Genomic DNA, 14,476 nt, shown 5'->3' on the forward strand with positions numbered 1-14,476 from the left:
TAATGCTTTAATCAGCGAATGAATAATGGTCAGTGAAGCGGATGCCCTCCACACTCAAAAGCTCTTGGCCTTGGTCCAGGGCAGTCGATTCTTTAGCAACTCTAACCTCAGAACCCTGTACAGCTCCTGGTGGATCCTACATTCATATATATATATGATGAAACAAGTCATAATTCAAGGCATAACTGCCAAATCGGGTCGCGACATCACAAATTGTCCTAATAATGTTGATACCGTGGATCTGGGTTAGGAGCCCCCCACCCATCTCCCACCCCCCAACGCAGGTGGGCTGGTTCGGGTCCGGAGAGGCAGGTTGTGCTAGAACTCGGCTCGTGTTTCTTGGATCATGGGGTAACTGACACGAGGCAGAGCTCCCTCTGGGTCCGAGCAGGGCCTGGCAGCCTTCCCGCTGCAGACCACAGCGAACCCCATTAAATCCAGCAGGCTCTTTCATTTCAGAGTGAATTAACTCCCATAATGATGGCCGGACTGCGTAAAAACTCTGCTAAAAGCCCACCAAAAAAAAAAAAAAAGCACATGCACATTACTCAGGCCAAATTTGTATTTTGTGTTTTTTCCCCACTATTTGACTTTGATATGATACATGAGCAGTGTTTTCATGTAAACTGATAAAGATGGCAGCTTTCCTGAACATGACAGTTCGCTGTAATATTCAACTGCCATTTATCCTGAGAAGCATGATTAAGCATATAGTCTGCACTGTTTAAGGAAAAATCAGCTGTCTTCTGACAAGTACATTGCAGCCTGCAGTTTTCTGTCCAGAATACAAAGAGACATTTATCACTGCAGCTGGGGATAGAGAGCTGCTTCTCCACTGCGGCAGCGAATGCATCACGAATTTAAACCCCACCCACAGACCACAAAATAGGGTTTGGATGGAAAAAAAATGTACCTTCTTTTACATCGAGGGAGAAAACACTCATTGTTCTCCACGGGATGCCTCTGCTGCCATTTCTGTTTTGATTTATCTATTTATTTAGTTTCTGTTCATTTGATATGTCTGCAGCGATTTACTCACCTCCACTCAGAGTCTGCACTTGCATCTACTGATAAGGCCTGCCCTTCTGTCTGTAATTAAGGTGGTAACGAAAGGTTAATACCCTGGGCAGTTGGCATTTCCATGTCCCCGCTACGCTCATGTATATTCAGTGAGAATTATTTATTTCATTAATGTTGATTTGTTCTGAACACAGACCCCCTTTCAGAGAAACAGAGCATGCAGGAGGCCTGCTAAGAAATGTAAGCTGGCAGACACCGTCCCACAGACTCGTGTGTAATCTGAGAGAAGGCACAAGGGCAGGTTAAGGAGCCCTCAGAGTGATACACCTGCTCCTTGATCCCCCCTCTAATCAGCCACTTCATCCTCTGCTCCGCGCAGATGCGCCTCGCCACGTTCAAATTCTGAATTTTGATCAGTCCTCAAAAGAGAGGATGAATCCAACAAACATAATGAGCGGGGCTGGAGTGGATTATCACCTATTGATGAAAGATTTGCTCAAAGCAAGTGGAGGACATTGGTGCATTCCTTTGGATCTGGGACAGCCCCCCTGCCTGGAGGCAGTGTGTCCGTTCCTGATACACAACAAGAAAGCCTCCCCGCCCAGCCCGTAACTCCCCATCGCCCCTCCCGCGACTCATGTCCACAAACATTTGTGTGCAAATGCGTTCCTCTGTCAGAAAAGAACACTTTGTCCCAGATTTAAGCAATCTCAGACAAAAAGATAGAGCGCCAATCTATGCATTTTGTATTTAGATTGAGTCCTCCCTCCCATGCCCCCATTTGTCAGAGTTCTCCATTATTCTCCCATTGGTTTTCCCCCATTTTCCCTTGGAAAGGATGGAATTCAATCACTTCAACCGCTGAGCAGCTAATTAACCTTTATGATTTCAGAGACTCCCTCTCAACCCCTCAAAAAAAAGGATAAAAAGCAATGGAAAAGGCTGGCTGTTAAGTTTAATGGCAGGCAAGAAAGCTTGAGGGCGGCTTTTTTTTAATGATGTAGCCGTTTGCTTGTACAACCTATTAAAGAACACGCCGAACTGCGGCTGAGGAACAGTGTAGACGGAACAAAAACAAATAGCCACAAATTCATAGCTGCTACAGTGGGGGAAAAAGTTGTTTTGTCGTTTTATGGCTACAAATAAAAGTAGTAATATGTTTTGGTATTGCACCATATACTTACTCCTGCATTGTAAAGGATCAAAACAACAAACCTCAGTGGCAGTAAATCTTGTAGTCAGGGAATAGCATTTCCCAGAATTTTAGCTTTCTCTGCAAAAATGGTATAACAGTGTCTACATTAAACCCAAAAAGAAAAACAGTTTTAAGCTGAAGTGAGATCAAGAAACAGAAAAGAGAAAAAGACGGGGAATTCAGACAAGAGTGTTACAGCTTGTTAGCTGACATAAATTCAGTTAGGACATTTCGGCACCTGCAGCTTTCATCTTTAAGATTGTCTTAGATTCCAGAATGAGAGTAAACTAGCTACTTTAACAGATGCAACTGGTTACCTTGATACTGCAAGTGGACTGGTTAAGATTCCTACATTAATGTTTGCTATCCATTATCACGTCACTTTTGTCACTGCCACACATCATTTCATTTATCGTCCATTTCATTTATCATTCATTTCTTTGGTGAATAGAGAGCATACATACCAATCCTCTTGCTGTATGCTATATTGTTTTCCAGTTGTAAATACAAAATACCCAGCAAATGGATTTGATTGATAGTTTTGATTGACAAAAAACCCTGCAGGAGTCAACTAGGCCAACCGAATTTTGTCCGGATCATTGTTTACAGTACTCGCTGAAGATACAAGATATTCCTTAAGAAGGTCAGCACTCTTCATTGCCTTCCCCACCCCAAACCTTGTTGTTTATAATCCCTGGTACTCGGCTTGTTGTTATTGACACGTCCTCCCCCTCCCTCCCCCACTGATGCCCCCCAGCCAAGGCTCCAGAAGGGGGTTTTTCCCCAGCTGGCACAGAAAGATGCTGGGTGCCAGGAAGAGGGCCCCCCCAGGCAGGCTGTGCTGCAGCTGAGCCATGGAAGGGGGCACGGCGGAGCCGCCACGACACGTCACTGTCACTCTTACTCTGCCCCGCTCCCCTGCCACAGATAAGGGCATTTAATGTCACAGCCCAGCATGCATCCACAAGTGGGCACAGGGCTAAGGAAATCCAATTACAAGTAGCAGTGCATGGACTGCATTGTGCACAGCAGAGCTACCCCCCCCCCCTCCTCCCCCTTTCCCCCACCATGGTCGTGTTCCTCAAATTGTAAAAGATGTGGGTATTGGTTCATCTTTTAGCTTCATTAGTTTCCCCTTGCAGGCTGCACGAGGCGATACCAGCATCTCCTGTTGTTGAAGACTTCTGTGTCAGTGACAATCCTCTCTGGCGTGGCAAGGGCTTGTGGAAAAAAAAACCAGAGCCAAGGCTGTGATATCGAGATGCATGCACAACAGGCCTTTTCATTTGTGAATAAGGTTGAGCCTCTGAGAATGCTGGCATGCGTCAAGACAGCAAACAAACTGGCCTTTTTTTTTTTTTAAGATAAAAGACATCCCACACAATGACCGTCATAATACTTGTTGGAGTTTGAGTTGTGACGGACAATGATTAAAAAGTTTCATTTTGGCATCTCCAAGGACAGATAGGCCACTGAAACAAACAAAACTTTTTCAGCATAAAACAGTGCAAAAAAAATAAAAATAAATAAAAATCACACAGTGTTTCTGTGCATAGGGATGTGAAGCAAAGAAATTTCTGATCTCTCTGTCACTGCAGCTACACCTGGCTGGGTTTGCCTCAGTGAGTCCCAGACCAGCGCAGCTGTGCGGTCCTGATCAAGTCCAGCGCCAGGGCCCAGCACAGGACAGTATTACGCCACTCTCCCGGGGGCACCGCAGTTAAAACGCTACTGCATGCATGGGCGGCCATCCGATATTCAACATCCCACATTGTCCTACTTCCAAAGATTGTCAAAGATGCAGGAAAGGAAGAAAAAAATAGCAGGATGAAATGGTTGGGGGTGGGGGGGGGAGGCGAGGGTGGCACGTGCCTGCTTTAGCAACAAGATAAAACGGAATATAAAACACAGAGTACAGGCCAACATAGATCACACAGTCCACGGCTGAACGAGATGGCACATTACATTAATTATGTAAAGGCTCCATCCATGCAGGCAGCATTTTCTGACATGAAGTCTGGAGATGTTAGTGTTCTGGCAGAGATGTTTGGGGCCCAGATGATGGAGGAAGACACATTGATTTATCAAGATCAGGTTACTGGACATGTCCAGGTGGGATGCATCTTTACTATACAGATAGGCATAGGGTCATTTGCATACATTGCCACAGAATAGGGCAAGACACTTCACAGTTAAAAAAAAAAAATGTAAAGGGATCAGGGTAACTTCATTGTAGTGCAAATGGAAACCAGTAGGTATGTGAATGGACCAAAGCTAACAGGAAAAGGAAAATCGCTCTTTTCCAAAATGGTCCACTTTTGTAGCCATGATGTAGAATTGTGCTGGAGATAAGATAAGGCTCAGCAGTTTTCAGAGACAATCACTCCTACCCCTTGCCATCTCCTATCTTCCTGCCTGTAATTCCAATCCAGATTAAGGTGACAGATTACTGGCATTAGAATTTGTTTCCTTGCCTTTTGGTGCATGTGTTGGTTTCATCAGAAAGCCTGACAGTATTTGGTTGCTTTGGGTACTTTGACCTATTTTAGTTTCTCTGGCCTGCCTGGATATTTGAACCTTTGGAACCTATTATATTTGTGCTATGTCTAAATATATACAGCCCTCACAAAGGGCAAACAAGTACTATGCAAGGTAAGAATAGGACAGTGTGGTACAAGTACAGTAATGGTGAGAATATGAAAATGATCAGATGTAGGTGGATATTCAAGACACACTTACAATTACAACTCATGTTGAAAACATAATGTAAAGTGCATGTACATGAAACAGAGTATGATTTTAGAATGTATTTGAGATCATCCTGACAGCGTATGGTGAGTGGAAACTGAAAATAGGTCCTGCATTCATCATTACATGCCTGTTTACATTCTCAAGCTTGAATGCTGATCTGAAGAAAAATAATGACTCCACTAAGAGAAGCATAATACAGGCCTGCCCAAACAAAGGCAGTCCAGGAGATTCAAAAGGGGTGGATTTAAGCAATGTGCATCTCTCAGATCATTTCATCATTGATGATGCTTACTCTGGTCCATTCTCCCTTCCTCTACCCAAAAGCCCAGCTGCTTCCCACATAGACATGACTTGATTTGTCTCTCTTCCTCCCCACCATCTAAATTAGCAGCAAATTATCCAGATAGTTTTGTCTAGATTACCAACAGCAGAACTGTTCTAGCAGAGTATTTAGAGATTGCCTCAACAATTTGCAAAGACGTATAAGCACCAGGACTGAGACAGCATCTGTGTGCTTGTTCTCTTGAAGGTTTGTCAGTGAGTACATCATGTCCCTGATTTTTTTTTTTTTTTTTTTTCCACGGAGCAGAGCACGGATAATATTCAATCTACCATCAGAATTCAGAAGGTTACCTTCACAATAGCTTCCTCTTTATTGTCTGTGTTTAATGAATGCGTGTGGAATTTCCGTGCCCCATACTCAGGGGAATAAATTGCATACCCTGACCCTCAGCAAACACATTGATGATTAGCTCTCTGTGAATGTAGCCTACGACTCAGTTTGGAGGCTGTTTGGCTGCGTGGCTGCATTCATTGCCATCTCCCTCATCACCCTCTCTTGGGAACGCTGTCCGGTCTCCTGGGCTTTGCTTCTTCTGCGTGGCAGGGATGCGTCACAGTCCACCAGCCCTGGGAGAAATCCCGGCCTGAGGGGAATTTGTGGCTTCTCCATGCGGCCTGCTAATCAGACACACAACCCAGCGAAACTTTTCACTGGCCGTTTTGTACTTGATTGGTCTCAGTTTACAGCATGTTGAAAGCACCATACCTAAAGCCATTGTCTTTGTTTTGCCTGCCGTTTTTGCACCACCATAATCAATGTTGAAAAAGTAAGGTTGCTGTCAGCTTTATTTTTCACTGTTTCCACTTAGAGCTGGGGTTTGTGACCTTTCTAGTGTGTTAAGGAAGTAAAAAAGCTGGTTCCCTTTTGCAGTGGACAGCTGCCTGTGAGTGAGAGAGAATTCGTTCCCAGCTGTTAAATCCAGCCCACACACGTGTGCCTTCATGGCATTGAGCTACGCTCATTACTAGAACATAAAGCAACCCGTTGGCTTGCACTTTTACTATTGAGCAGCAGCTCTCTGTGATGACAGTGTGATTTATAAAATAACACTGCAGATGCTTTTGTTTCTGTGCAGTTACACAGCTGTTAAACAGATACCGTTTGTACCAATTTAAAATCCAATGCATTGTTTGTCAACACTGCTTTAGAGATTCATTCATTTACCCAGGATCTGCCTTGTTATGGTCGGCGGTGAAGGCGCACCGAATTTGGCAAGATTTACAGTCAGCTTTTATGTTAATTAATGAAAGTAATTCTTGCAAAGAAAAGGCAACATGGTGTTGACCACAGATATAAGTTACCCTGTCAGTTTGCATTACGTTTTAAAGAACCTCGGTGCGGCTTCATTGAAGTGATTAGCTGTCAGACACACTCACCACTGCTCAACGGCTGAGATCATGAATCGCTTCCTGATAAATTGACTGGTACTAATGCAAAGAAATGGAAGTGGCCCGACAGAACACTTGATTTACCACCCGTAAGACATCCTTTGCGAGGCCTCCGAGTTACTGTAATTTCCCCACTAATTAATATTTGACTGTGAGGGGGCGAAGAATCCTGTCAGCTCAACTGTGAAAGCAAATGTTTGTTGGAAAGTTGTTTTAGGCTAAAGCAGAAGTGTGTGTCAGCAACAGGAGAATAGATGAGAGGATAGATTAACTGAAAGATGGAGGGATGAACCGGGGGGAAAAAGAGAAGGGGGCGCCGTGAGGCAAAAGGACAGAGGTGTGTGGGGATTCATAGGACTCTCTGGTTCAGGAAGGGTGCTCCTCCACTGTTTGTTAAAGCAGGACCATCACACTCCATCTTGTGATCCCACAGGACTTCATGCTCCAAGCTATGGCCTGATTTATGGCAGAGAAACATGAATTGCTCGGCCTGGAACACGGCAGCATTTGGATACTGCCTGGTGGGTTCTGGTGGGATCCATTCCTGCGTGGCCTATCTCAGCCTGGGCATAGCAGGTGCAGCATCAATCCAGAGCAGGCTGACCTTTGTCTGCATGGAGACTGAATGTCCTATCATTTCTTCATCAGCCCCCTGGAGCTCAAAATGATGCCATTTTCCATTTAGAACAGTGCTTTGTAGGCCACTGCTGTAGCTGTTAACAACTGTGACATCAGCTTTGATGTCATCCTGATAATACAGCACGCAGCTGGCAGAATGAAAGGGATTACTATCGAGGGCATTCAGATGACAATCAAACTGTTGATTGGGACGAGATGTTGTGACAGTTTAGATCAACAATAACCAAAGCACAGAAATCTTAGATAATCTCAGAATTAACACAACATCTCTGCTGTTACTGATTCATGGTGGCCGTCTATCCTTAAAGAGGTTGAAGGATTAACTCAGCTTTCCCTGGCACTGTCAAAGAGCAGAGAGTAACAAATAAAACAGCAGCCATCATGTCTGCCCTTTCCATTCCAAAGCTACTTATTTATCTTTCGTAAAGACTGACTCCAAAAGCATTGGTCCAGCCACTGGATTCAGCTTCAGGGGAAAACAAGAAAGTATAAACTAAAAACAAAAGCCAGCTCTTAAAAGTGAATCTCCTGGCTTTGCTGATTTATGTTTTTTTTTTTCTTTTTCAATTACGCCTGCAAGTCCGATGAGTGTCTCTGTTTAAAGAGGTTCCCACCTTTCAGAAATTCTGACACTCATATGTTGCTATTACTGTTGTCTATTTTTTGTTCAGCAGTCAAGAGGCTTTGGCAACACTATGCTCATGTGAAACCACCATAAGTATTCTTGTAAACTCATGTTCAGGAACATCATAGCATGTCATAGCATTCCCCATATTCATTATTAACAGTTGTTCATGAACTCTGGATATGGTGAAAAAGTATTTATCTTTAGGTGTAATACACACAGACAAACAAACCCTTCCACATGGCATGAAATAAATATCCCAATAGGAATTGCATTATAAATATCCTAAGCACATTTCCTTTGTACATGTTAATGGCTAGAATCTAAATTTGTAAGACTAATAATGAAGGGGCATCTGATAACTCTAATTAGCAGCAAATGGTGGCCTTTTTCAGTATGTTTTTTTTTTTTTTTGGTTTAATGTGTGACATTTTTCAAGGGGCGCATGGTCACATGGACAGAAGACCACCAATGAAAAATGATGTATGCCTTCATCTCATGGAAACTCTTAAATGACAGAGAGGATCCCCACAGTCTCCACTGCGCTCCTCCTGGAAAATGCTTGTGTCCTTTGTGACCCTGTCTTGAGTAAAAGCCGCCCCTGGTGTTCTCCTGTCACCCCGCCTCCTTTTACCAAATTACAGCAACATTTGAACCTGGTAGTTCCCGGCTTTTTTGGAGGGAAAACAAGATATGTTTTCCAAGCCTAACAAGGCGGAAAACCAACGGCTGCCAAACAGAACAAAAATCCTGGCAAAGGCTCAGAGAATATTTTGGATCTTTTCTTAAAATAAACACTTATCCCTGTTGTCTTAAGGGATTCCAACCCTGGTCTTCCACTAATTCATTCCTTTGGACAGATTACCATTAAATAAAAACATTAAAAAAAACTACAACGTGAACCACAGGGGAATTTCGAGTTATGGCACATACTGGAGATCACAGCTTTTTAGATGATGGATGGTTCAGGAACAAGCTGACATATACAATGGTGACCATAGGACTTGCCACCTTACTTTCATCAGAGGAATCAAAGCAGAATATTTCTGTTTGATAACGTGCTTGATTTTTAGTCAGACCAGTTAAGGGAGTTGAAGGGAGGCAATGCGGGTGGACTTTTCCCCCCGCTGATTAGAATTGATGTTATTCCAGGTAACTACAAGCAGTGAACATGGTAGACTCTATCTAGGGGTCTCAGATTTTGCATTTGAAGTGGCAATATTTATTATTCGCCAACAATAAATGTATCCGGGCATACATTTTTAAAGTAGTCCCCTGATGGCTGGAAATTCTTTGAACCCTGGTTCTGATTAAACCACATAATTTCACATTTGTTAGCTGTGCAGAGGGACTTGGATTCTCTTGAATTATTTTTTTTTCCTCTATATTGTTTTATGTGTTTTTTTTTTATTTCAAACCCAAAACCGCTCCGCTTCCCAGTGGAGTGGAATCGGTAATTGGGTATTAAATCCTAGATAGGAAATGTTCCCACTGATGTGGTTCTTTGCCGCATTCTATGGCTGTTCCTGGCCCTGATTGGCAAGCTTATATTCCTGATGATTTTCAATAGGCAATCACAGCAGGGGTGCCTCTTCTTCACCCATTGCACTGGTTGGCCCAATTCAAGTGTCAGCAGTGCAGAGTGTTTAATTGCTTCATTTGTTAGTGTTAGATTCCTGCCTTTTTCAAAAAAAAAAAAAAAGATTTTGGTTTGATTATTATTTTTTTCTGAATGGGGTTCCTCAGCTTGTCATTTTTCATTGCACTTTGTTATGTAGTTACTGGAGACCTTTGAGAGCAACATCTGTGTGTCATGGGCTTCGAGAAGAGGCAGGATGCAGAAAGCGCTACGTTAATGACGTTTTTGCTTTCTGAACGATAGTCATTTACAACTCAATCGCAACCACAGAGACCCCTACTGGGATCGGGGAAAAAAGGATATTTGTAGTGTGCCTTGCGTCCCTCTCGGTATAGAGATGTGGACACTTGACAGCATTCTGTTCCCAGATTTAAATTTAATGGAAATCTATTAAAAGTGTCACATTTTGAAGGACCGGATTTTTATGATTCCATATTCCTTGGAAACCGGAGGACCGCGGTTTGATGAACGGAGTCTTGAAGGAAATGGGTGCAGAAGCAGGTGTGTGAGCCAGTGGCTGTCTCTCTCTCTGTGTGGGAAGCGTTAAGGCTTACCCGTGTTGCCATGGCGATAACATTGACTATTGGCGATGAAAAGCCCTTTCAAGATGTGGACTTGCGTGTGTTCGCAGGGCTTGGTAATTACAGAGTAAATTTGAGCCACTCGAACCAGTGCAGTCATTTCAGCACTTTTATTTTCCATTTTATTCTATCTTTCCTCATTGTCCCAGCCTGACTGTACGGGTGTACGTGCATAAGTGTGTGCCTGTGTGCTGGAGACACATCCAATCCTTGGCCCCCACCCCCACCCGAAGACACACACGCTCAGCCATCTACACACACACACACACGCACACACACACACACGCACACACACACACATACACACACACACACACACACACACGTGTATGCATGCATGCGCACGCACACACACACAGTGTAAAGGGGAATGAGATTTCGAGTGCACTCCTTCTGTGAAACATTGATGAAAAATCTGAGGCTCCTGCCACCTCGCCGGTTGCTGCTCCGTGACCCCTGTACCAGGCTTTGATACCTCCGCTGACATCTGACATCAGCCCATCAGTCAGCCTCATCAGATCATAGTTTAAAGGAGGCAGCGCTGGCAGTCATGCCCCCAGAACACCTGCCTCCGATCTTTAAATATTGATCCCAGACCTGGAGCGGACGTGCCCCTCAGAGTCACAGTCAGGGGTGGGTGGGAATAATTACTAATTTTAATTGGGTGATTTGTCAAGCTGGGGACGCCAGGCGTAGACGCACACCGGGGTCGATGCTGGGCTCCCTACAAGCCCTCCCTGTCACCTTGGGTTGCTCTGTCTCAGGGTCCCACTTCCCTTTACGCTGAAAAACAGTGCATCCATAAATGCACAGCACAGTGAAGAAGAGCCAAAAGCCTACCAGCACACTATAACTCCACCCACATGTTGTTCACTACGCATTTGGAATGCCCGCTCACACTTGCAAATCTTCCTCCATACCAAAGCATTGTTTTCTGCTATGAATAGCAGTTTGTAGTCAGAAGGAGCTGTAGCTAACCAAACAAACACTCGTATCTCTAATACTAATCACTGCGCATTTTTATTTTGTGACCATGTGTTTGTACGTTGTTTACAGTAATATGTGAAGCACTGCCTACTTTGTGAATGTTCAGGACTTGGCTGGGAAAACAGCACACATGTGTTTGCATAAACACGTATAACCATCTTGGATAGCCTTGTTTATAGAGAGGTTATCCTTACAGATGGCTAATGATGTAATATGTATGCATTCAAAAGATTTGGATAAAAGGGGAAAAAAGCTGAACCGGCCAACTGTATAAATAAAAAAAAAAAAGAAAAGTTCCTTGAAATTTATATAATGCATCTCAAACAAAACAACAACAGGAATGCAAAAGAGGACGACAGCTCTTGAAGTCGAGCGGGGGAGCTCGGAGTTATGTTCTCATAATGATGCAAAAATCTAACAGAACAAAAAGGCCAACTGTGTGTAGTAATACACCCAGACTGTTTTTTTTTTTTCCTTCTCTTTAACAAAAGCATTAAAACATCATTACATATTTATAACTCTGCCAGACAGTGTGAGATGAACCAGGCAACAATCTGTGACTTTTCTTGTGTCTTTCACTCTGATTTCGCTGATTACACTGTTTGAGCCTTGCCTTTCATCGCATGTTGCTGCGCAAAAAAAAAAAAAAAACAATTACACCCAAGCTAGGAAATGGACTTTTGATTTAACAACACACCCTTTAATTGGTATATCAGAAATGCCTCAACCTTCAGTTGTGTTCCTTTAGTCCTCTGTGACGTGCAAACAACATGAAGGCCGCCAAGAATATATGTTGTGACAGCAGCTTCATACATGAAAGAGCAGATTACTTTAAAAAGAATAAAATGGGGCTGCTCAGATTGAAGCCGACTCCTGTTCTCTCTGTTTGGAGGTAACATGCAGGATCTCGAGCAAGCTATGTTGAGCAACATGAAAGGGTGAGGAAATGAGTGAGAGGAGCTGAAACGGTGCTCGTTTAGCAGACGGACCTAACGCTTCCCCTCTCTTCACCAGGAGACTCCACCGAGGGCTTCCACTGCCAGGACGAGTGCCGCATTCTGGGCCACTCCGACCGCTGCTGGATGCCCCGCGTGCCCATGCCAGCCCGCGCCAAGTCCCCAGAGCATGGCCGCAACGTCATCGCCCTGTCCATCGAGGCGCCCACCGTGGACGTCCCGCACTACGAGGACTGCGGCACCAAAAGGACTTTTGCCACCTTCGGCAAGGACGGGCCCGAGGAGCCGGAGCGGGGCGAGATGAAGGCAAAGAGGACAATGGAGCCCCCGGTGTGCAGCCCCAAAACCAACGGGGCTGTCCGCGAGGCGGGCAACGGGCGGGAAGCCGCGAGCCCCATCACCTCCCCGGTTCACTTAAAGAGCCCCGTCTCCAAGCCGCCCTCTGCCTACAACACCCTGAAATGCCGGGACGCCGAGAGAATCGCCAACCACACCTTGCTTCGGCAGCCGGAGGGGAAAGACAGTGAGCCTGCCATCCGGGAGATCAACCAGCTCCTGCAGAACAGCCGCGACAAGGAGTCGCCCGGCAACAAGCGCCTGAAGGACATCGTGCTCTAACAGCATGGAGCAGGAGCCAAATGGGTGCACGGAGTACATGCATACACTCACGCACTCACACACACACACACGTGGACAAAACTGTGTGTTTGTGAATGAGAATACGAGAGAGAGGAAGAAAGAAACACACCCACAACACAGCAAAGAGAAGGTGGAAGTTGTCCAATGACGGATAAAGAAGTGGAAGATGCTGAGATGGGTGTTTGCCGGGGAGTAAAAAGCACTGATGTGGCTTTGTCTTTACAGCAGTAAAATGTGTTTCCCCCCTCCATTCCACTCTCCACTCCAGGAGAAAGGGGACCATGGGGTTATGGTTCTGCTTTTGTTTTTTTGTTTTTTTTTTGGTTTGGGGGGGGGGAGGGGGGGAGAAGAAGGTGACATTCAGCTGAATTTGTCGGAACACCTGTGGCAACGGATATAAGTAGTCATGCCTTTAAATTTTTATTTTCTATTTTGTGCTATTGCCTTTTTTGGGTTCACGGTTTGGTTCAGCTGCCAGATTGTTCAATGTTGAAATAGATTCTTTTTCGGCGTGAGACCCCAAAATGCATCAAACTACAGCCAATCTTTTCATGAACTTCAGTTACGATCAGCTACTTTGCTCTATATATCATGTAAAATAATGCTGGCATTAAAAAAAGTTTCCGTTTCAGTTTCCATTTGTCTTATAACAGAATCTCCTTCTGCGTTTCCCTGAAGACATTCCAGCGTCATGAAACTGTGAGGTCTTTGCGGTATTTATTTTTTATCACTGATGGAGCAAAATGAACTCTTATCAGCTGGAGTCTACTGAATATTGGAAGTGGGAAAGACTAAACTGAGACTGAAAAAAAGACTTGTTTCTTTTGAATCTCCTGTGCCCATTCTTGATTGTAGCCAATGGGGCACGGTTTACTAGAACTTCGTGCTCTGGTCTTGTACTTTTTTGAAATATTGGGCTAGGATAGAGGGGTTCGTCACTCACATGTCTTGCTATGTGAAACTCTGTATAGGGTTTAATATTATCATTTTTTTAAATAACCTGTTGTTATGTGACAATCCCTTTAATGTTTCGTTTCGAGAGAGAAAAAAAACATACATTGGTGTTCAACTGAAGCTAAAGTAGCGCGTTTGTTACACAAACACAAAAAGAAAAAAAAAACATATATGCCAAAATATATTTTATAAATAATTTAAAATGTATAATGAGAATATTTAATGCTGTGTAGTTATTTTATTAGTAAGTTATACTTGAAATTAACAGGCTTTTTGTTCATTTGTTCTTATTTTTGGTCGTTTTTTTTTTTTTAATGATTATTTTTATTTTCAATTTGATCTTGACTTTTTGTTTACTGTGCTACCCCTGGCAACTGTTGACTTGCAGTCTACCTTGTTGTAAAAGAGTTTCTTATTGGTCAGTTCTTGTGCCATCAAGTTTCTGTGTGGGCAAATAGAAAAAGAAAAAAAAAGACAAAAAAAAGCAATTTCAGCACCAACAGTAGTGTGTCAGTTCAATGAGCTTAGAGTGAGATAGCAAAAGAAACCAAAAAAAAAAAAAGATACAAACACAACTTCAAAGTAACAAAGGCAGTGGTTTAATCTTGATGTTTAAGTAAATGAATGGATTAAACTATCTTTGTAAGTTGGGAAAGTGATTCCACAGATTTCAAAGAAACTGCTTTCTGAAGCATTTCTGAAGATCCTTAGAAGTGGCCTCCTGGAACTAGTTGGATGTCCCGTAACACAGTTGGGGAA

At 43.7% G+C, this 14,476-nt stretch overlaps 1 protein-coding gene across 4 annotated transcripts in view; it reads left to right on the forward strand.

Moving 5' to 3' along the window:
• pcdh19 (protocadherin 19) overlaps positions 1-13,887 on the forward strand; it is a 54,977-nt gene extending 41,090 nt beyond the window's left edge. For all 4 annotated transcript variants that reach the window (XM_036549154.1, XM_036549156.1, XM_036549155.1 and 1 more), the window contains exon 5: positions 12,183-13,887. In XM_036549154.1, the coding sequence (XP_036405047.1) occupies positions 12,183-12,742 (560 nt within the window). In that variant the 3' untranslated portion in view covers positions 12,743-13,887. The remainder of the gene's footprint in view (positions 1-12,182) is intronic.
• Positions 13,888-14,476: the final 589 nt, after the last annotated feature.

The sequence above is a fragment of the Megalops cyprinoides genome, chromosome 16, assembly GCF_013368585.1.
Source record: "Megalops cyprinoides isolate fMegCyp1 chromosome 16, fMegCyp1.pri, whole genome shotgun sequence".
NCBI lineage: Eukaryota > Metazoa > Chordata > Actinopteri > Elopiformes > Megalopidae > Megalops > Megalops cyprinoides.